General features: G+C 39.4%; 1 protein-coding gene across 1 annotated transcript; it reads left to right on the top strand.

The window, feature by feature from the left end:
• The first annotated feature begins 855 nt into the window (after positions 1 to 855).
• Positions 856 to 22,734, top strand: ISY1 (ISY1 splicing factor homolog). The gene is made up of 11 exons (XM_060765964.2): positions 856 to 950; positions 5,867 to 5,889; positions 6,305 to 6,356; positions 7,628 to 7,693; positions 9,953 to 9,995; positions 11,621 to 11,733; positions 12,273 to 12,390; positions 12,771 to 12,893; positions 18,405 to 18,517; positions 19,889 to 19,975; positions 21,690 to 22,734. Exons 1-11 carry the CDS (start codon positions 948 to 950, stop codon positions 21,795 to 21,797), a joined length of 849 nt encoding a protein of 282 aa, XP_060621947.1. The 5' UTR covers positions 856 to 947; the 3' UTR covers positions 21,798 to 22,734.
• Positions 22,735 to 24,647: the final 1,913 nt, after the last annotated feature.

Raw genomic sequence — 24,647 nt, 5'->3', positions numbered from 1 at the left:
GTTTAAATGTCAGGATGACAGGACTCCAAAGAGCAGCTGAACTGTCACTTCGTAATTTATAGTAAGCAAACACCTGGCTGTGGAAGAGAAAGGTTTTCGATTGATGAAGGAGAGGAACGAATATGTCGGGTTAAATTCAGATCAGAAAGAAAAGGTACTAAATCCTGATTGCTTACGTTTCATAGTTTGAAACTAATAGAATGAAATTCTATTCGAGCCAGGATTTGAATGTGGGATGGACCTACACTAAGGAACTAATGCAGTTTGACTCCACTTTAACTACTATGAGTCAATGCACGGGAGTTGTAGGTTTACAAGACCTTTAGCCTTCTCTCCCAATGGGTGCCGGTGCCCCACCAAACTACAAATCCCAGTACTCCACTGCGTTGAGCCAGGGCAGTTAAAGTGGTGTCAAACTGCATTAATTCCAGTGTAGATCAAATATGGGCGAATTTGGGCCCTCCATGTGTTTTGGACTCCAACTCCCACCATTCCTAACAGCCTCAGGCCCCTTCCTTTTCCCCCTCGGCCGGTGGGAGTTGGAGTCCAAAACACATGGAGGCTGAGAAAAAGAATTATGCCAGTAACACACAAACCGGGTCGGATTAAAAACGAGGAAGCTGGCCCCGTTACCATTTTCTATTTAACAGGCAATTAAATCCTCCCCCAATTGATTATTGTGATTATATTTCTATAATAAGGCCTTGACGCTCATTCAGGCCTCCCTTCCTTCCACGCTGACGTAATCCCTACACACTTCCAGCGCCTGAAATGGGAGGCAACGAGGAACCGGAAGTTGATACTACTAAGAAGCATGAAGACCGCAACTCTTGGATTCCTGCCCGTGTGGCTTGTAGGAGATTTACTTCCGGGGTAGGCTCCTGCAGGGGAATGTTTCCGGTTCGGCGGCGGGATTCAGAGCGTCGTGTTCCGCGGAGTCTATCGCGATGGTGAGTCCAGGCTGGCCGGAGGGAGGGAGAGATAGATAATAATAGTGGGATATGTGTTGTCGAAGGCACCAATTCTGGACACCACAATTGAAGGGAGGTATTGACACGCTGGAAAGTGTCCAGAGGAGAGCGACTAAAATGATCAAGGTCCTGAAGAACAAGCCCTATGAGGAGCGGCTTAAAGAGCTGGGCATCTTTAGCCTGAAGACGAGAAGGCTGAGAGGAGACATGATAGTCATGTATACATACGTGAGAGGAAGTCATAGGGAGGAGGAAGCAAGCTTGTTTTCTGCTTCCCTGGAGACTAGGACGCAATGGAACAATGGCTCCAAACTACAAGAAAGGAGATTCCATCGGAACATTAGGAAGAACTGTGAGAGCCGTTCAGCAGTGGAACTCTCTGCCCTGGAGTGTGGTGGAGGCTCCTTTGGAAGGTTTTAAACAGAGGCTGGATGGCCATCTGTCGGGGGTGCTTTGAATGCAATTTTCCTGCATGGCAGGGGGTTGGACTGGATGGCCCATGAGTTGGAAGAGACCTCATGGGCCATCCAGTCCAACCCCCTGCCAAGAAGCAGGAATATTGCATTCAAATCACCCCTGACAGATGGCCATCCAGCCTCTGTTCAAAAGCTTCCAAAGAAGGAGGACTCTTCTGATTCTATGAAGGCTTTAATGGCCAGAATCACTGGGTTGCTGTGAGTTTTCCGGGCTGTATGGCCATGTTCCAGAAGTATTGTCTTCTTACATTTCTCCCACATCTATGGCAGGCACCCTCAGATGTTGTGAGGTCTGCTGGAAACGTAAGCATATATCTGTTAAATGTCCAGGGTGGGAAAAAGGACATTCCACAGATATATTATAAACCCCACTTGCCTAGTTTCCAACAGACCTCACAACCTCTGAGGATGCCTGCCATAGATGTGGGAGTAACATCAGAAGAAAATGCTTCTGGAGCATGACCAAACCACCTGGAAAACTCATGGCAACCCAATATGGAATAGGCTGTGACCTTAAACAAATGTTCTTCCACATTTAGTCATATTTTTGTGTGCTAAGTATGTGCTATTCACTTTTAACAGATATTCCAATAAAGCAATTTCCATCCAGAACTCTTAATTTTAATTGAATAAAATATCTAAATCAACCCTCCTAATCATAACAGGACAGTGGGAAATGTTCTAAAACCCTTTTCCATGTTGCTTTTTGCTCTCTCTCTCTCTCTTTGGTTTTTCTGAATAGCTGTGTCATTGCAACAAAGTTCTCTTCATATCCAGAAAATATGTTCATGGATTTCTGTCATCCAGCAAAATTCAAAATAAGATTACTTACTTTAAAACATTTAACATATTACCTTGTTACATCATCTGTTCCAAGATCTATACATACCCCCCAACATGATTCACATACTAATAAAAATACAGCTCTGTCAGTTCAATTACTTCTACTTATTCTAATTTCACCCATTACATATTATTATGTAATAAAAAGGTAATAATAAAAGGTAAAGGTTTCATAACCCCCATGAACCGCCTCATGCCCTGGTACAGTTTGAGGAGGATGGACCATGGACGATGGGATTTGCAGTACTTTCACTCACTTCCTGAGACCACTGCGACCCTCATCCAATGACTAATCAAGACCAAACTTGGGAAACAGAGCCCCCATGATGCACTCTACATCCTATTGTGGTTTGAAGGAGGATTCACCATGGATGCTGGGACTTGCAGTACCTTCACACTTGAAGGTATTGCGTGGTCTATCACTGGCCAAACCACACCAGGACATAAAGTGGGTCATGAGAGGGCTATGTGCCAAGTTTGGTCCTGCTGTGTGATTTGTGGGGGCCGCAGTGTTCCGTGGGAAGTTTCCCCTGACATTAAATCTAGTCGAGTCTGATTCTGGGGGGTGGTGCTCATCTCCATTTCTAAGCCAAAGAAACGACGTTGTCTGTAGACGCCTCCAAGGTCATGTGGCCAGCATGACTGCATGGAGTGCTGTTACCTTCCTGCAGAAGCAGTACCCATTGATCTACTCACATTTGCATGTTTTCGAACTGCTAGGTTGGCAGAAGCTGGGACTAACAGCGGGAGCTTACCCTTCTCCTCGGATTCAAACTGCCGACACTATATTGCACTATATTTTCTAATTGTTCATCCACAATCTTTGATGTTTGGTTTGAATTTAACATTACAGGCAGTCCCTGAGTTACAAACATCCAACTTACAAACAACTCATAGTTAAGAACAGGGGTGAGACAACAGGAAGTGAAGGAAATCTACCCCTCAGAAGGGAAATTCACTGTTGAAAGAGTTATCATGGAAAAAAGATGTTGCCACTGGAGCTTTCTCACCAATCCTTGTTTCCACAACAAGCCATTTTTTTCAAAATCTAATTATCACAGGGACAGAAAGAGAGGTGATGTCTTCTGAACAGGGGCAGCGGCAGCAAAAAAAGCACCACATGGGTTTAAAGCCTTCCCTTTCCTATCCAAATATATCCCTTTGCTATCCAAATATCACACACACATACACATGTCTATAGTTACACTTTAAAAATGTACCTGTTCTGACTTACATACAAATTCATCTTTAAGAACAAACCTACAGAACCTATATTTTTGTAACTTTGGGACTGTCTGTACTTTTTCACATGTAGCTAATAAATTACTTCCATGCATTATGAAATAGATCTTCTTTTATTTATCCCTTTGTTCATCTTAATTTATAGATTAATTTTTTTCCAATAGGGCTATAACCCATATCTTGTTTAACAAATTCTTTATTGATAAATTCTCTACCTTTTTCCAGGTTCTGACAAATTTGTGTCTTGCTGCACAAGAGATTTCCACTTACCAAATACTTATTCTTACTTACTTTCAAATATAACAGAAACAGTGGGACTTGGAAAACCCAAGCGTATAAATCAATTTAAGCACAACTGAGAGAAAATACTTGGAAAATTCTGCATAGATGGTACTGTATCCACTCAAACTTCATACATAAGCTACATAGAATTAAGAATGGGACCCCAAAATTATGTTGGAGAAAGTGTGGTGAAATAGGGGAATGGAATCACATGTGGCTAACGTGCCCAAAAGTATGGAGATTCTGGGATGAAGGCCTATCATGGATAAAGCAAGTAGTAGGGGAAACAACACATTTCAGTGGGGCTCTACTAAAAATTCAAATGGGACTTAGAGCAATGGGTTTAAATTACAAGAAAGGAAATTCCACCTGAACATTAGAAAGAAACCCCTGACTGTAAGAGCTGTTCAGCAGTGGAACACCCTGCCTTGGCGTGTGGTGGAGGCTCCTTCCTTGGAGACTTAAGCAGAGGCTGGATGGCCATCTGTTGGGGGTGCTTTCATTGTGTTTTTCCTGCATGGCAGGGGTTGGACAAGATGGCCTGTTGGCTCTCCCAACTTTATAATTCTATGAAATGCACATCACAGTTATAACTTTAAAAGGCCAACCAAAAGGTGCAAAATATGTTATGCTATCACTGGTACTGCAATCCCAATCCATGTACATAGATCTGTGATGATTATTCTCAATAATTTATTCTCAACAATCTATCATTGGTTTTTGGCATGGCATTTTGCCTCACTGCTTCTCTGGTACACAGATAAATGATGCTATTGCCGCTTATACTCTGGGTCCTGCTCCCAAGACCACAAGGGAGCAGTATTCAGCCACTCATGATCTCTTAATTGCAGAATTGCTGCAACACATATCCCCATATCATGTCAGTCCCAACTATAGTTCCGTCTTCATGATGCACTTTCCCTCTTCTTTAATGAAGCCTCAATCCCATTGTTCGCCCCTTCTGAGCTCCCCTACAGACACATACTTCTCCATTTATTTATCTCACCCAGGGTTTTTTCAATCTTATTCTGTGCGTTTGGCCCGCCCACCATGCTTTTATTTTATTTCTTCATCACATTATTTTGCATCTGTTTATTTCATTTTCTGTATTTTATTTTGATGTTATAATTTGCTGTTTGTATTTTATTTTATTTTGTTGTACTGGCCTCATGTTAGCCGCCCTGAGTCCCCTTTGGGGAGATGGTGGTGGGGTATAAATAAAGTTTTTTATTATTATTATTTATTCACTGGGCCTCCAATATATTACATTCCTAGAATTTTAAAACATGTTCTGTATGCTAGGCTGTACTTTACCCCTCATCGTTTCTATTTACCTGTAGCTTTTATTTCCTATTCTCAGTTTAACAGACATGATTCTATTGATTTTATCATGTGTTTTGGTGGAGTACTGAATATGATGAAAGTAACAGTATTTAACTGGCTTCCGTGGTGCTGGTTCAGCTTGCTGTAAAGTTCGGAGAGGCGACTTTTAGAAATTTATACCATTATTTAAAGGTGATAATACTTTGAAGTGTAATAAACTTCAAAAGGTGTGTTATTTGTTGGACTGTTTGTGCTCAGTTCATAAACATCCAATGTATGAGCTAGCAAAATGTTCAATAAAAATAAAAGATAAACTTGGATTTTATATAAATGCTTCAGATATAGTCAAATGCATTCCTCAGGAAAGATCATGTCAGTCCCAACTATAGTTCCCTTCTTCATGATGCACTTTCCCTCTTCTTTAATGAAGCCTCAATCCCATTGTTCGCCCCTATGGTGTTCAAGTTGTCAGGTATATATGTGACTTTTAACCTTTCTAGCTGTGAAATACATTGTGCTAAAGTGTACCTCCTCTAAAACTGCTGAATTTTTGGCAACCTGGTGATACTGGGACTGATAAATGAAACCTATTTTGATTTGATTTAATAAATGTAAATCTAGAATTGCCTGAACAGCCAGGCCTCTGTGGTTATCTATGCAGAAGTATTCACATTACAATTTATAGGTATATTTTAAAAAACAAAATCGTTCTCTCTTCTATTTCTTTAGGCTCGAAATGCGGAAAAAGCCATGTAAGTACCATATGAATCTTGGATTTCTGTCAGAATAGGTTGTCTGCCTTTTAACAGCTGAGCTACCTGCTGTTTTAAATCCACACAAAGGAGCTCTTTTATTATTAAAATGTCTATATTTTCTCTATATATTCATCTTTTCCTGTACTTACTAATTATATTTTGTGCACAGAGCGTGACATTCAGCTGTTGTTTGCTGAAACTGATTAATTTAATCTCTTCTGGTGCCTCTGTAGCAAAGTGTCAAAGCTATGTGATACATTATGATTATTATAGTTGCAGGTTTTTGGCAAGAGTGCATCCATTTCCATATACAGAATACTCAACATTTTAGCTGAGGCCTAGTTGCTCTGAGTTCTCTGTAAAATAAACCACAGAAACTAATAGATGTTGAATTAAATGTTCTTCCTTGTAGGACGGCCTTGGCCAGATTTCGGCAGGCTCAACTGGAAGAAGGAAAAGTTAAGGTAACTACCGCAATGTGTTTATTTGGAAGTTGCACAAGACCCTTTGGAGATACACACACACACACACACACACACACACACACACACATTTAAATGTTTTCCCTAGAATTAAGCTGAAGTGTCTCTTGCCTCATCATTTATCTTTACAACACAGAGCCCAAAACTGTATAATAATGGTAAAAAAACGAATGATTAATCTAGGAACTGTATTTATTTATTTGCTGCATTTGTTGACCGCCGTTCTCAGCCCTAGGGCATGTATGCATTCTTGTATCATTTGTGTTTGTAGGGTGCCATAATTTAGAAAGGGCTTAATTTGAAATAGTTTTGTGAATGTGTTGAGTAGCCAGTGCACAAATTTAGAAGTAAAAGATGTAAACGGACTGATGTGGATGAAAATAATACAGCGAAGATGTTAGAAATAGCTTTGCAATCATCTTGTTGGCTCTTTTTGTGACCATACACATAGAAGCCTTTTACTTACACAATTTCTCAGAGCAAAATTTGAGAAGGCCAAAGTCATATGCCTCTATAGTAAGAACATTCTTCTAAACATTTGTGCACGGAGATGGCTGTCTTTCATTGAAGTGATTTGATTTAATCATATGCTCTTGCATGCCATCTTCCATGTTTATACAAATAAATCTGGAAGAGAATCTTTTTACTTTTGGTCATTGTCTTATTGGAGAATCAATCATTGAGCATTTTTTGTCCTTGGAACAACTCGAGTTTTGCACATGATAACCATGCTGTACTACTGCTGGGCAGGCATGTGATTCCTCATTACAGCTTGGATGCATCAAAGTTAGCTTGTAAGAACATGAGAAGAGCCGTACTGGATCAGTCCAGAGGCCTATTTAGTCCTGTATTCAGTTCACACAGAGGACAACCAGATTTCCGTAAGGAACCCAGAAGCAAGAGATGAATTTTCTCTCATCTCCCTTTCATATATTCCAGCAGTTGATATACAGAGGTATCCTGCCTCCAATGCCAAAAAGACTATAAACCCACCATGGCAAGTAGCAACTGATAATCCTATAGAAATCTTTCCAGTCTCCTTTTAAGGTTATCCAGTTGATAATACCATATTTTGTTATAGCAAATCCATAATGCAAACAGTGTAAGACAATATTGCTGTTAATTTTGTTTTTATGTTGGCTTTTGAGATTTTCTAGGTATTCAGTATAGGTTGACTTGATTACATATTCAGCCTGAGTGACTATAAGTTGTACATGAAGAGAGAGTGATAGTATCACATTTCTTTCAAACAGGAGCGAAGGCCCTTCCTTGCATCAGAATGTAATGAGCTGCCTAAAGCTGAGAAATGGAGGCGACAGGTATTTGCTGATGGTTGTGGTGTGGCAAATTTTAAATAATATTGTTAATATGTAAATCAATGTTTGCTAGGATAGTTTTAGCTTCTGTTCAGTAGTATTTCTTAAAGTAATGTTCACGTGTCTTGTGACCCTGATATATAATGGGAAGGTTTCTGAATTATTAAGAGGATAGTAGTAGTAGTAGTAGTAGTAGTAGTAATAAATCTTTATTTGTATCCCACCTTTCTCCCACAAAGGGACCCAAAGCTGCTTACATCATATTAAAAACAATACAAGTCCAACAATCATCATATATAACACATACAACTGTTTATAAACTAAAACATAAATAGCATTTAAAATACAATCTTGTATAGTCTCATCGAATCGTATTGCACTTCACTCACCTTGAAAAACGTTGGCCTTCCTATCCCTCAGACTATTTTGCATCTCTGAAGGCTTGCTTAAACAGAAAGGTTTTGAGCTATTTTTTATAAAAAATGACAAGGAAGGGGCTGTTTTAATTTCCTTGGGGAGGGAGTTCCAAGGGGTCGAGGTGGCAACCAAGAGGGCCCTCTCTCTCGTTGCCATCACTTGCATTTGTGATGGTGGTGGCAGCAAGAGTAGGGCTTCTCCTGATGATCTTAGTGATCAGACAGGTTGCTATGAGGAGATGAGAAGGAGATTTTTATATTTCAAATTAAAAGAGAAGAGCATGACCAAGGAAGCTTTTATTTTGGAAGGTATACCTAAACCAAAACACTTCAGAGTCTATATTAAAATGCTGAACTCATTTATAAACAAAGAAGAAATTAAAATCTTGTCATTAAGATGAGTCTACAGTTCTATCCAGTGATGCTGTCCCCTAAAGACATTAAACCTGCAGGGAAAAATTAGGAATATAGGCATTCTTTGAAATGAAAACAATCTAGATTTCAGTTTGGCTTGGCATATTATAATAGGAGCCCCTAGCAGTGTAGTGGGTTAAACCACTTAGCTGCTGAACTTGCAGACTGAAAGGTTGGCGGTTCGAATCCAGGGAGTGGTGCGAGCTCCCAATGTTAGCCCCAGCTTCTGCCAACCTAGCAGTTCAAAATATATGCAAATGTGAGTCAATCAATAGGTACTGCTCTGGCGGGAAGGTAATGGCCCTTCCTGTCAGCCACATGACTTTGGAGGTGTCTACGGACAACGCTGGCTCTTCGACTTAGAAATGGAAATGAGCACCAATCCCCAGAGTCATACACGACTGGACAATGTCAGGGGAAAACCGTTTTAATGGCTTGATCCCAAGTAGAGTATAAGGGTCAGGCTGAAATGGTGAGAATCCATTGTTTCATATGGGATGCATCATCATACAACAGGGCAGTGGGGATATTGCTGTTGAGATGATGGGATTCCCATCTATTCACCCATGTCAAGAGTAGTAGTGTTGCCTCCCCATCCTATGTCTTATAGTTCTGGATTTCATATTATTTATCATGACCACCATCTGCCAGAAGATTTCCGATGCACGGCATAAGGCAGAGTTACATAGCTTGTAACATTAGCATCTCTTGTTTGTGGCCCCTGAAGCTTGAGGGAACACAGGAACATCCTAGCCACTTCAGTGTCTTCTGAGATCTCTGTAAGATTGTGTGGGATTAACCCTTTTCTGGTGAACTCCAGTGAAGAGGATGTGATGCTTTTTGGAAACTGAACGGTTTTTCCTGTGAGTTAGAAGAATTTTATAGGAGTGATAGATTCTTATGAAAGCTTAAGCTATAAGTTATGCAACAAGTCCTGTTGTAGAATAGGTATTAACAAGCAGCAAACACATCTAATGGCATTTTTTTCTGGGCTAAAACCTGTAGGATATGAATTAGAACATGGTAGAGATACTCTTTATTAAAAGTTGACAGAGCAGAAATTTTAAGATAATAACATGAGACCTATCTTCTTTCATTTGACTTGGGAGGATGATTTTTGCCAACTTGCCTCTCCATCTATAGCTCTCTTCATATTCTGCACCATAACACACGCCATTCCTAAAGGAGTCGCAACTCTGAGGAGCAGGTTTTCAAGGAGGGCAGGAACTAATGCAAAGGAAAGAAAGAAGTGGAAAACCCTCATTCCTTTAATTTCTTCCTCTTCCATAATTCTTTAACACAGTGGACTGGGTTTTAACAAAAATTAATTTGTTTCTATAGAATCCTGTGATACATTTCTAAAATGGTTATTGCTAGTCATTGAAAGTAAAAACATTTTATAATGCATCTCTCACTCTCTCTGTTTCTCAAGATTATTGGTGAAATATCCAAGAAGGTGGCACAAATTCAAAATGGTGAGTTCTTAGTAAGAGGAAATACCAATACATAAATAGTGTGCTTTTCATCTAGATGGCTTAAGGCTGTACAGTGTTCCCTCACTTATCACGGGGGTTCCATTCCAGGACCTCCCGCGATAAGTGAAAATCCGTGAAGTAGGCACATTAATATGCATTTTAAATATATATTTTATATGTTGTTTTAATATCAGAAATGCTTTGCCCAACTTACCGGGCAAGGGCCGTTGCGGTGGTGGGTGCCCTCTTGCCGGCCATGCTGTTTTCAGGGGGCTTTTTCTTCCCAGAAGCCCCCTCCATGGTGGGAAGTTTCCCACTGCTTGGCCAGCTGGCCAACCAGTGGCAGGCCCCACCCCGCCCCTGGGTTGGTCGGGGCCGGCTTCCCTTTGCAGGGCAACCGTGGGGCTCTGCAGCAGCCAGAGCCGGCTTCCCCACCTTGCCCCGGCAGCCCTGCAGAGCAAGGTGATGCAGCCAGCCCTAGCCAACCAGCGGCAGGCCCCACCTCGCCATTGGATTGGCTAGGGCCGGCTTCCCCACCTTGCCCTGGCAGCTTTTGCAGGGCTGCCCTGGGCCTCTGCAGGGCTCTGTGACCTCCGCAGGGCTGCCGGGGCGAGGTGGGGAAGCTGTCCCTAGCCAATCCAGGGGCGGGGCCTGCCGCTGGTTGGCCAGCCAGCCAAGTGGCGGGAAACTTTCCTACGGACAGGGGGCTTCTGGGAAGAAGAAACCCCCTGCAAGCAGCGGTTCACTTTCCGCAGACTCTTTGTTTAGCGGATAAGGTTGAGAATTAATATTTTAAATATATTTTTTACATTTTGTGATTTTAAAACCACAAAATGTGTAAAAATGTATTAAAAATATTCTCAAACCTAACTGTGAAACAGTGAGTCCACGGGAAGCAAACCACGAAACAGCGAGGGAGCACTGTACTTTATTTTTCTTTTGCCTCCTCATATTGTATTGATGAAGGAACTGTTACTGTAGAGCACCTAGAATTAAGCTGCTGATGGAAAGGGGTGCTGGATTCTTTGAATAGCTGTCATCCTGGTAGTAAAAGCTTCCTTAAAAAAAAACACACCCTAGTCATGGATTGCATAATGTGCAGATTTTTTGCTGCTGCGGTGTGTGCTTCAATTTAAGGCATATCCAAGTCTTCAGTAATTGTTTTCAATCAACATGTGAGAGCACAGAAATCCTGTGATATTCCATCATTTCTACTACATTCTATATGTGGAGGGATAACAGTCTGAAATAGAAGGCCTCCATTAACCGTGGAAGCTTTTCATGTAATTTGATACCTGATTTTCCAGGGTTCCATATCATATGGCGTTCCTACTTAGATACAGGAAGTATTTGGGTCAGAAAGCAATACTTTGTGCAGACAGGGTGGAAAGCATCTAGCACATCTCCTCCTCTTTGCATGTTTATTCATCATGCTTAGTTAATGTATAAAGTAGGCTATGGTTGAGCTGTGGCTCTTTGATTTCTTAGCAGAATGTATTAGAATGCAACTCTCAACATCACCCTAAGTAGCATTTACCTAGAAGCAAAGAGACACTGTAGAATTTCAGAACCGGGCATGTTGTTTTTTAAAATCTTAAATCTTTACCCTTTCTTCCTTAAACTAGCTGGTTTAGGTGAATTCAGAATCCGTGACTTGAATGATGAAATTAACAAACTCCTAAGAGAGAAGGGACATTGGGAAGTCCGAATAAAGGAGTTGGGAGGACCTGATTATGCAGTAAGTTTGCAACAATAATCAGAATGCTTGTAGAAAAGTACAAATGTCTGTCGTAAATAGCTAGTGAACTAAATCTTGAGGGTTGCATAAATGGCTGCCCATATAAGTAGAGTATTAAATCAGTGACTGTCATATGGTCAGCAGTTCATATGATTATTTCTTTGTAAAATTGGACTGATTTTGACCATGCTATTGGGGTTACACACTGCCCTAGTCTTGTAATGTTCTGATTGCAGATTATGGCTGGAATCCTGTTGGTGACATATATAATTAGCATAATTTTTGTTAAAATAGTGGAGACAGACAGATGACAGAGGTAGCTGTCCTGCCATCTCCCAGGCTGCTCTGGAGCCAGCAAGACAGCTTTCCCATCTGAGAGAGATGGCTTTTGCTGTTGTTCCTTTTTGCCACATCACTTGCTTCCATTTTATCCCTCTGCTACACTTCTGCTCATAGTTATTCTGGCCAACAACATCACAGCCCCTATTGAGTAATGGATTATAACTATGGGTTTACTCTCTTTTTTCTTATTTTTGAAGAGAGTGGGTCCCAAAATGCTTGATCATGAAGGAAAAGAAGTTCCAGGAAACAGAGGCTACAAATACTTTGGAGCTGCTAAAGACTTACCTGGTGTCCGAGAGCTTTTTGAAAAAGAACGTAAGTGCTTGAGTGTGTGCATATGAATAAATGCAATTCAATAAGAAGTATAAACAAGTATCATGTCACTTATCAATATTAAGTACATAGTGTCTTAATCTCATGTTCAGAACTATCTTCAGTGAATAAATTATAAATTCTTATTCCATCTGATAGTGACAGCAGTATACATGCAAAGTTTGTCTTTTCTAGAGAAAAATGTATGAAAAAATTATGAATATGAAAATGAAACTCAGGACTTAATTGTGTATTTGGAAGAAGAGGAAAATAGACACATAGTCTATGGATCCCTTTCCACAGGCCGTGACTACTAAATGCTAGGAGAGTAGCATTTAGTAGCATCTGTTCTTCAGTTTGATAATTTTGGTTTATTCCTTTAGCTCTCCCGCCTCCAAGGAAGACACGAGCTGAACTAATGAAAGCTATTGATGCAGAATACTATGGATACAGAGATGAGGATGATGGTGTTCTAGAGCCATTGGAACAGGAACATGAAAGGAAAGGTATATATAAGTTAACTCTAAGTCATTAACTTTAATGCCATTTACAAGTGTCCCAAACTTGTTACTTGTAATATAAATATAAAGATTAGTTGTTTCCAAAGGGTTCATGATAATTAATGTTGGGTATTGCTTACATATGATGTTAGCCAGAATATCCTTACAAGTGATGTCTGCCAGGCATGAGGCATTTTCTGTTTTTGATTGATGCTACTCATTAGGCACCCCAGCAGTTCTGTTTGCTTTTGCTCTGTTATGAGCCATGTATCACAGCAAACTGTATGATAGCAGGTAAGATCATTTGTGTATTTTGCCCCGTATTTTCTGTTCTGGAAGTCAGTGGCTAAGCATAAATCTTTCCTTTTGCATGCTGCCTGGTCTCTTCCTAACTCCAGGTTTGAAATGCCAGGGTTGAACCTCAAGCCTTTTGCTTGCAAAGCATTTATTCAATCACTGATTATGTCCTCTTCCTACAAATCAAGTTCTTGCTGAGATTTATGGGCCTAAAACTTTTTTTGAAATAAAATAAAAGCCTGTTCACACCGCCCTTGCTTACACTTAATAAAATAAGTAAGCACCAATATCTTGGAGCAAAGGCTTTAATTTCTGTGCCATAGGCTATGAAATTTACAAAACTAAATACATATTTCTGTTTTTGCTTTTTTAAGTGTGTGCAAACTTCTTTTTTTTATAAGATGAGATTTTGATATTATACCTGGTTTTTTGAGTAGTTCAGAAAATGTATGATAATTTGTCAGTGTACTTGTCTGAATCTACGTCTCTGACAATACGCTGCAATGCATTGATGTTTTTTATGCTGCTGGGGATCACATGGGTGTGTAGGAAATTAGTTTATGTCTTTTAGAAATGAAAATTAGATGAGTTATGCAGAGGAAATAAATAAGCTGCTGCTATTGATTATGTCGAAGCATGTAAGTCAGTGAATACTGTACTTTCAAAGAGTTTTGTTCTTGCCGTCATTCCAGGACTTTTAATTAATGTACTCCTCTTCAATTTTGCCTATTATAAACAGACACACTCGTAATCAGTAACTAGATCCTGTTCAAAACAATTTGTCCATTCATTTTACTGGCAGACTGTATTACATGGTGCATGGGATTTGCAGGATGTACCTAATGAGACTTTAGTTGACTTTTTGTCCTCAGAGACCTAATTTAAAAGAAAAGGTTGATAAAGCACTAATTTGTAAGGGCTTCCTGGGTCATGATTGCTTATACATTTGTATAAAATATATCCCTCTATTGGCCAACATTAGACAGGTATATCGGCGGGATATGGTTTTGAAGGACTGACAGGACAAGCTAAAACAGGGGTCCTCAAACTAAGGCCCGGGGGCCGGATGTGGCCCTCCAAGGTCATTTACCCGGCCCTCCCTCAGGGTCAATCTAGGTCTGAAATGACTTGAAAGAACACAACAATCCTATCTCATCAGCCAAAAGTAGGCCCACACTTCCCATTGAAATATTAATAATTTTATATTTGTTGAAATTGTTCTTCATTTTAATTATTGTATTGTTTTAAGTGTTTTTGCACTACAAATAAGATATATGCAGTGTACATAGGAATTTATTCATTTTTTTGCAAATTATAATCTGGCCCTCCAACAGTTTGAGGGACTGTGACCTGGTCCTCTGTTTAAAAAGTTTGTGGACCCCTGAGCTAAAGCATGGTCACCACTTTCCCCAGTGTTTGTTCCCATCACACGAAAGGTTGATGATATAGGCATTGATCCCAGACCATGACTATATCAGACTTCCTTCATGTCCTAGGAAGATGTTCTAGAAAGAGTCACCCAGCTGTGAACCTCTTTTCAAACTTTGTTCAGTTTTGTCATGTAGGACTGGGTCTAATCTTATATATCTCAGCTGTGTTTATTTTGCTTAAGCCTCTTTGTAAAACAAAAGACAATTCAAACAGCCTGAATTTAGACATTCTATTGATCCCAATTGCTCTTGCTTCCAGGTTAAATTGGATTGGATTGTGGTCTGATTTAACAAGCCATGACTCTCCTTTCAATTGCTAATTGGAGTACATAAAGATGACAGGCATTTGTATTGGGACAGATGGCAACTCAAGACAGTGTTTCTAATGTTGCTTCATATTTTTCCCATTTTATCTTGACTTAGATTTTGAAATAATAGAGCATAATTTCTCTAGGAAGAAAAAAATTCCCAAAGCCAGATTAATTTCCTGGAGAAACGAGTAATGGGTAGTGCAGATATTAAACATACATATATCTAAGTGCAAAAGGGACTATATGTGTGTCCATGGTTCATGAAACTGAGCAGTCTTCCTCCATCTTACATACAAAGACCACTGGATTAAAAATAAATCAAGAAAATAATGCTTTTGAAGATAATACCAACAACTAGTGCCTTAGTGTCTGCATGTTGTATATGCCTATGTTTAATGCTTTTAATGATTTAAATTTATAACTATATGTCAGTATTTAGTTATTGTGATTTTATTTTATTATATGTATGTTGGCATTGAATTATTGCCATTAATATGTTGTAAACCACCTTGAGTCCCCCCAGGGGTGAGAAAGACAGTATATAAATATACTAAATAAATAAATAAACTAGCTATCTTTAAAAATTATTTCCAGCTTTTACTATTGCTGCACTACTTGAATTTGTTAAATTTAGATTTTCTATGTAAGAGGGAGGTTGCATTGTCCAAATATCAGAACTGATTTTTAAAGAGGGAAGGGACTCCCTAAGATATTTAAAGTACCATTCAATGAGATAAAGAAACCATTTGAAAAGACGGTATTTGTATCTCAGCATGACTGACTTCAGGTCGAAGAAAGCGACAGAACCTCTGTTGTTCATACTCAGATAAAATGTATCTTTAAAAATCTATGCTCCTAAACGTTAGAATTATAATTATGTTGGAACATTTTGCTGGTATAATTATGCCAGAATAGAAGATCACAGCAGGAGTAAAGAGACTGAGGGTGCAGGGACCATAAAGGAATAATAACATTGCAAAAGTAGGTGCTTGGGGCCAGCAGGATGTCTGATGCCTTTTGTCTCCAATATATGATGCTGGGAAAAGGGGGGAAATGAACAGCATTCTAGATTATTTTTCTCATGTGGAGATTTTGGATGGTAGGGTTACAGCTTCACAATAAATTGAGATCATGTCATCCAATTTCCTGTTTAACCCTCTAACAAGATAGGTGAAATAAAATGGGCTTTGCATAAGAGGGGCTATGGTGGTGCAATGGGTTAAACCATTGAGCTGCAGAACTCGTTGACCAGAATCCATGGGATGGGACGAACTCCCACTGTTAGCCCCAGCTCCTGCAAACCTAGCAGTTCAAAAACATGCAAATGTGAGAAGAACAATAGATACTGCCTCAGCGGGAAGGTAAACAGCTCTCCATGCAGTCATGCCGGGCACATGACCTAGGAGGTGTCTACAGACAACGTAGGCTCTTTGGCTTAGAAATGGAGATGAGCACCACCCCCAGAGCCGGGAATGAAGGAGAAGCCTTTACCTTTATCTATGTATCAGTGTTTCATTATTTCAAGGCATTGAATGTTTTCCTTGTGTCTGTTTATGCCTGTATATTCTGTTTATGCCTGTATATCCAATCTCTCCCTGCATTCTCTTGGAGAGATTGGACAGAATACAAATAAACTATTATTATTATTATTATTATTATTATTATTATTATTATAAGAGGGTAATGACATATGTCATTAAGAAATGATATAATTGTTTACAAGTCACAGAAAATTGCATATTTTCAGTTCCTAGCTGGGGGTCCTGAGAAAATGGCCTCTTGCAGTTTGTCTATTATTGAGTTTCATTGTTTTTAAAACTTGTTTCTTGTGAGATATAAATTCACCATGTTTTGTGGACACTTCACAATCTGTTAAGTGAACTCCAGCCTACGGAAGATATCTTTTGTTTTATATACATTGCCTTGTATAGTCACAGGTACTTGTTGGTTCATCGCTTTACACAGCTGGAAGGGAGCAACTTCTTCTAAACTTCAGCAATGACCCAAAAGAATTAAAGATTTAACGACTCTTAAATAAAAAGGAAAGATAATAATTTTAAAGCTAAGTCACTGAGCACAAACAAATATAATCAAGCAATAAAGAATTGGGCATTTATGAATAGAGGTCACAGTTCATAACCTTGTGCAGTTGTTTAAGTAGCACTAAAGGTGAAATATTAATAATGTTTTCTAAAACTAAAACCCTTTAGAACTTAGCATATCACTTGTTATCAGTGTAATCATGTTATGGTTAAATACTGTCAACTCAACTTTGACTTAACATGATCCTATAAATGAGAGACCTCCAAAATTGCTCAGTCATCAACTGCTCTGATCAGGTCTTGGAGAATCAAGGCCATAACTTCAATCTACTTGTAATGTGGACTTGCTCTTTTTTTCTATTGCCTTTGACCTTTCAATTGTTTTTCCTATTGAGTCATCTTGACTTCTCAGGAGAGTTCAGGCTTCTCATGCTCCAGGGACCATTGTATTTGATTTTTTAGCCGTCATTGATATAAAAGCCAAAGAAGTGTTAGCAAAAATGGTTACCTGAAGAAAACAAAGCTATATGTTTACACAACTTGGATCAAAATGTACTAAATGACACTGTACTAAATAACCAGCCAAATTGCTGGTGATTAACTGAGAGAGTGAATATAATATAATCAAATTTCCTGATTGGATCGAGTTGCAGAATTTGATCATTCAGAGCTTAGTGATCAGTCCCAAAAAATACAATCTAACGAATAAGCAAAAACACAATTTTTATTTAAAACCCCATAAAATTGCATACTTAAAAATTCTTAGTCTGTCTCTTATTTTTTGCTTTTATATGAAAACAGCCGATATGTTGGAACAGATTTTTCAGCATTTGACTTGGATCAAGTAGCCTTAGCTTGAAATCCTCACTGCAATGTACCTATTCTCTTTAGCCTTAAAGGTGGCTCTTGATTTAGAACTGTGTATTTCCTAGAGCTTTTTGTAGATTTATTATAAGGTTTCCCTAGTTGTATTCTTCAGGATGCCTTCTATATTATTATTATTATTATTATTATTATTATTATTATTATTTACTTATGCCCCACTTTATCTCTCCTGCAGGAGACTCAAAGCAGCTTAACATAAAAGCATCAACATACAATTTAAAATATGCAAATATGCAAACATTAAAACAGTCTTTAAAAATCCCCAGTTAAAAATCATTAAAACGTATTCAAAGTTAAAAACCACAGTCATCTATAGACGTAATATAGTGTTCCCAGGAGAAGCAGTACAAGTAAGGACATATATTCAAGAGATGCCAACATTGTAACTTCTTGATTCTTTCTATCATTTGATCCAAGCCATTTGGAAGTTCTAGTTTTCATTCTGGTTCAAAAATAATTTAAAATGTATAGCTGAAAACCTATCACATCAAGTTTTAGGAGCTTAGATTATTTGACACAGTTCTTGAAAACTGTTATTTTTAACTGTTCCAGTTATTGCGGAAGCAATGGAGAAGTGGAAAGTAGAGAAAGAGGCACGACTTGCAGGAGGTGACAAGGAAGAAGAAGAGGAGGAAGTAAACATATATGCAGTCAATGATGATGAGGTATAGTATTTTTCAGTTCATATTAGTGACACACCTAGAACTCCTATCAATAATAGTGTATCATGAACTTTAAAGAATTCACTAATAGTAAAATCTAGAGTCATATATCTCCTTGCACACTTTGATAGACCTGGATATCCCAGTGTTTTCGCATAAGTCATAGATGGGGGAGCAAATGATTTTTTGGAATGGTAGAACTACTGTACATCTTCCATCAACTCTTACCATTGTCTATGTTAGATTTACAATCTAACAGTGTCTGAGAGTCATACACTTAATACACTTGGTGTATACAATTTTGTTCTCCCTCTTCTGCCTGCACAAACCATAGTTGGATAATGTAATAGAGGATGCTCATTCTATAGGGAAGAGTGGAAGTCACACCACTTGCAGACTGCACAAGGCCCCCAAGGGGTACTTTTGCAACTTCTGCTTCCCTCTCAGGACACTGTGCTATATATTTGGGTTGGGGAGATAAGGATTCCCACTCCTTGAGCACTCTGTGAGTATTGGTTTGCCTTTTAAACAAGGGGGAGCTTTCTTCTTGCTGTTGTGTTGTTCTTCCCTGCACAGTGTGTGTTTGCACTTTCAAGTTTGCACTTTTACCAACATACGGCAACCCTATGAATTTCATAGGGTTTATTTAGGCAAGGAATACGCAGAGGTGGCTTTGCCAGTTTCTACAACATCTGTCCTTATTCTATTTTTTAAAAAACGGAGGCATAAAAGCAAAAATGAATTGCTGTCTAATTCAGTTTTGGTTTTTTGTAGCAGAGATCCCTGACCTCTTATAAGGGGACAGTTTAGCCACCAAATAAAAATTGCTACTTCTTACATTGGAGTAAATTAGTGAGACATGTTTTCTTTTCTGTTTCAATTCTGGGTTTTTTTAAAAATAGTGTTTTAATTTTTACTCAACACCTTGCTTTTTAGTGGGCTACATCTTAACTTCATCCTACTTTATGTTCTATGAAATTGTTGAACTCCACAAAGCTATTATCTGAATGCACTCCATGCTGTGTGGATAAACTAGAAATGTGAATATTGAATGAGGGAAATATTTCATGTGTGACAGAATTGTGTGCCGATTTGTCAGACTGTAAGAAGAGCCCTGGGTCAAACTGCAGGATTTTTGTAGACATGCTGTGTTCACTGCTTCTCTTGCAGTTGCTCGGACGTCAGTGATAAGGCCCCCATATGTCATAGGCCTTAAGGTTGTTCCTAGAAAGGAATGTCACCAAGCTTGTTTTCAAAATGGAGGTGATATGCCCTGTACAATAACGTAGGAGTGTATGTAATCATGTTACTTACTTCCTGGGATGTATTGAAGCAAGCATGGCAGTGAATCAATATGTTCTGAATGTCTTGTAGTCTGATGAAGAGAGTGGAAAGGAAAAAGAAGGCGAAGATAGCCAGCAGAAATTTATTGCACATGTCCCAGTGCCATCACAACAGGAGGTAAGAAATAAACTAAAAACACAAGTTGTACAGTTACTTTATTCTGCTGTGTCAAAATCAGGAAGCTTATATTAAAGGTATCAGATTTATTGCAGGGTGTACACTTTAGGCTAGAGCAGGCATGGGCAAACTTTGTCCCTCTGGGTGTTTTGAACTTCAACTCCCACCATTCCTAACAGCCTCAGGCCCCTCAGGCTTAAGCAGCTGAGAGGGAAAAGGAAAGGGCCTGAGGCTGTTAGGAATGGTGGGAGTTGAAATCCAAAACATCCAGAGAGACGAAGTTTGCCCATACCTGGGCTAGAGCCTTCACTTGCAGATTTGTTTCAAAAAGAGAAAATGGGAGCCAAAAGTGGGAATTTTCTTCTGGCCACAAAGTGAAATTTGATTTTGGAGAGACAATTGAGGGTTGTATTCCAAGATGTAGCAAAAATACCAGCCTATGTTCGCTCATAAGTGACAAAATCTAGGAGAGATACTCCAGAATGTAAGAATGTAGGAAAAAGTTAATGAAAAATATGGCCATGAAGGGTGGGTCACAGGTGAAGGATTATAGTCATCTGGGGAGCCCTGAAACCAGGAAAATAAAAGGTTCAGATTTGGTCATTGGGCCTGATATTCCTTGCTCTTGTTGTGAGCCGTGAAACCAGACGGGCATGTGCGCTTCAGCTTAATTCATGCCAAGTAAGGAAAAGAAAGCACTGTCAAACGATTTGAAGACTAGAAAGCACTTGACAACAGCTGCTAAACTACTACTAAAGAACTGAAGCAGAGAAAGAGCTAAAGCAAATGTTTCTTGTGTATCTGAACTGAAACTGCAGTTCCAAAAAACAAAAAAACAAAACGCTTTCAATGCACTTTCAAAGTCACCCAGTACTCTGGCAATTGAAAGTTCTAGTTCTGGTTTGTGGCACATTGATGTTTGCTGTTGGGAAAACAAGTTACAGTTTCCCACTAACCAGAATTGGATATCCAGTGTGAAAGCAGGCAGAGGGATGCATACAAGCCGAAGTCAATGATCTCATTCTTAGAATGCCAACATATGGCTCGCGCATAATTATCCTTAACCACTATTTAGCATCATGAGGGAAAACCTTGGGTTTGTATACCTCCCTGACCACTGCAGCCACATGGAACAGATCAAAAGCATCCATTTAGATTAACCACATCTTGGTTTATCTTAGCTATAATTTGTTCATACAGGCATGTTTCATAGTTTGTGTGTTTCAGGGAAACTATAATTAAGATCAGTGGTGAGAATTAAATGTCCTTCTACATGTAGTCGAATTGCAGCCCCCAGCATTCCTCACCATTGGTTATTTGGGGTGTTTGCTGAGACTGAACACATATATGTAGATCGTTATGAATTACTGTGTATCTTGAATTTTGGGGCTCAAGTTCACTACTTTATGTCAATTCAGGATATTTACAAAGAGGGATGACATTTCCTAACAGCACTGCATATAACGTGTTTGTTCACAGGCCAAATTTGCTCCTGACAATGTTTAATAATTAATGTATTGGTTTCCGAAAATTGTGACAGTGCCATGCTGACCAAAAAGGCAGTAACTTTTAAAAACAGTAATGATCAGGACATCAGCAGTAATTTTTGACACCTTGTTATAGTAGATAGTTCATTCTTTGGCATTTCTGATAGTAGATCAAGAAACAAAAAGAGTTTCAGCATTTCTCAAAACCGTATGTTCTTTATGTCCAGATCGAGGAAGCTCTGGTCCGAAGGAAGAAGATGGAACTGCTTCAGAAATATGCCAGCGAAGCTCTTATGGCTCAGAGCGAAGAGGCTAAAAGGCTTCTTGGGTTGTAGTACATCTTGGGTTACTTTGGTTTTTATAATCCATCCAAAGGCAATAAATGAAAGTCTGAGGACGTCATCACCCTAGAGCAGTGGTTCTTAACCTGTGGGTCCCCAGGTGTTTTGGCCTACAACTCCCAGAAATCCCAGCCAGTTTACCAGCTGTTAGGATTTCTGAGAGTTGAAGGCCAAAACATCTGGGGACCCACAGGTTGAGAACCACTGCCCTAGAGAATGAATCCACTTTAAATCTGGTTGCTGCCTTATGCAGAATTCTGGGGTTTGTAGTTTAACAGCCTCACTAAACTACAAACCCCAGAACTCTGCAGGAAGCAAAAACTGAATTGAAGGTGGATTCATTCTCTAGTGTGATGAAGTAGCGAGAGAAGCTTCTTAAAGTACTTTGGCAACACAGAAATTGTATACTTTTTGCAAACGATGAACAAGAAGGGTTATTTTTTTTCTTCCTAAGCATATATTACTATCCTAATCCATGACTTTGTCTCCTGTTTTCAGTTTCTGTACCTAAGTAATCCATAGTGACTGGCTGGTTTGTTTTTGAGCCCTCTTTCTCTCATTACTTCTCCTTTTACATAATTTCTGTCATATAGCAATGTCTACAGTGATGCCTTCCGCTAAATTAAAAAGTAAAAGTTTCACATACTCCTTCCGTCAGTCATGTTTTAGCTGAAGCCTTGTTTAACCCTGCCTCCTTCTTAAACATTCGGAAGGAAATTGGAAGGCAATTGTTATAGCTGTGTGTCCTTGCAAAAACTCAAAATGCCCTGTATTACTGAAGTACTTTTAAGTAGTATTCTCTGTATATGTCAATGATGATTTGGTTGGATTTGTGAATGCTGGATATTTCAGCAAGTAATATTGTAAATACTGAGGTGGGATTGCTTTTGTAATATCATCTGAATTTTCAGTAAAACCTTTTTTATGTAAATATTTGTTCATGGTATTTTTCTTTAGTCAAAAGATTTCTGCTTCCTCAGCTTCCTGTATCACATGAATGGCAGGAGTAAAGGAAGAAAAAGTCCTGTGGAGTTGAACATGTAAAAAATGAACTTTGTAATTAATAGCAGAAAGGAGAGGAGAGGAGAAAATGTGGGCAGAGAAAGCTGGCCCACATTTTCTGGGCCATTTCCCATATGTAACCTTATATTAGTCTGATTCATAAATAAGTCATGCTGTAACCTAGTTTTCTGGTGTTGCTTAACCCAAGCACAAACAAGCTTAAGCAAGTTATGCAGCAACTAGTAAAAGTTCCCTGGTTATCGTAATAGAGAACAAAGATTTAAAGCACATAACATTTGTAAAATGCAAATAAAATCAGCCTTTGTGCCAAATCAAAAAACAAATGGAAAACAGTGATAACATGCAATTATTTGTTGGATAAAATTGAAACAAAAGCAAGAAGTGAATAAGAGAGAAGAGAAGGTTGAGAGGACACATGATTGCCAAGTATAAATATGTGAAAGGGTGTCAAGGATGAGGGAGCAGGCTTGTTTTCTACTGCTCTTGAAACTAGGACTTGGAGCACTGGGCACAAATTACAAGTAAGGGGATTCCACCTAACATTAGAAAGAACTTCCTGACCGTACATGCTGCTCAACAGTGGAACTCTCTGCCACGCAGTGTGGTGGAAGCTCCTTCCTTGGAAACTTTGAAACAGAGGATGGATGAAGGGAGTTGGACAAGATGGCCCACGTGGTCCCTTCCAACTTTATGATTCTATAATTTGGAGTTAAGGTATCTCGGAAAAATGGGTTTTATCCAAGAATGTCAACTTGCCAGTGGCATGGGCATCTCTTCAGGCAGCGTTCCTTCCTCCCATTGCAAATAATAATAATCATCATCATCATCATGTAAGATAAAGGTTTCCCCTGACATTAAGTCTAGTCATGTCGAACTCTGGGGGGTGGTGCTCATTTCCATTTCTAAGCCGAAGAGCCGGTGTTTTCCCCCTAGGTCATGTGGCTGGCATGACTACATGGAGCACTGTTACCTTCCCACTGGAGTGATATCTACTGATTTTTTTGAACTGCTAGGTTGGCAGAAGCTGGGGCTAACAACAGGAGCTTACCCCATCTGCGGATTCAAATCGCCAACCTTCCAATCAGCAAGTTCTGCAGCTTAGCAGTTTAACCCGCAGTGCCACTGTGGCCCCTAATAATAATAATAATAATAATGTCATTTATTACCTGCCTCTTCTGATTGCAAGAATTAAAAAACAAAGCCATGTTACTCTGGAATATCAGTATGGAAAGGGGTCTTATTCATTTATTTACAATATTTATATTCTGCCCTTCTCACCCTGAAGGGGACTCTGGGTGGATCACAATGCACACATACACGGCTAACATTCAATGCTGTTTTTAGACATACAAGACACAGAGGTGTTTTGGCATTTCCAACTCCGGTGCCTGGAGGTTATGCTCAATTCCCGCCACAGGGGGTGCTGTCGTTTCATCTACTATGACACCCTTTCGATCATATTTCCTCCTTTGACCACCGCTTTTTTATGGTGTCGTAAAATACCTCCCAGCTTTAAGGTAAAGGTAAACGTTTTCCCCTGACATGAAGTCCAGTCGTGTCCGACTGGGGTGTGGTGCTCTTCATTTCTAAGCCGAAGAGCTGGCATTGTCCGTAGACACCTCTAAGGTCATGTGGCCAGCATGACTGCATGGAGCACCGTTACCTTCCCGCCGGAGTGGTACCTATTGATCTAATCACATTTTGCATGTTTTCGAACTGCTAGGTTGGCAGAAGCTGGGGCTGACAGCAGAAGCTCACGCCGCTCCCCGGATTCGAACCTGCGACCTTTCAATCAACAAGCTCAGCAACTCAGCGCTTTAA

The sequence above is a fragment of the Anolis sagrei genome, chromosome 2 (assembly GCF_037176765.1).
Source record: "Anolis sagrei isolate rAnoSag1 chromosome 2, rAnoSag1.mat, whole genome shotgun sequence".
Classification (NCBI taxonomy): Eukaryota; Metazoa; Chordata; class Lepidosauria; order Squamata; family Dactyloidae; genus Anolis; species Anolis sagrei.
Note: the sequence above shows the minus strand (reverse complement) of the source record. Positions and strands in the feature narration are given on the sequence as shown.

Excerpts from the sequence above, each read along its gene's own strand:
- ISY1 (XM_060765964.2), top strand. Across the intron at positions 9,996-11,620 it reads GGTGGCACAAATTCAAAATG|CTGGTTTAGGTGAATTCAGA; the intron begins GTGAGTTCTTAG and ends TCCTTAAACTAG. Across the intron at positions 18,518-19,888 it reads ATGCAGTCAATGATGATGAG|TCTGATGAAGAGAGTGGAAA; the intron begins GTATAGTATTTT and ends AATGTCTTGTAG.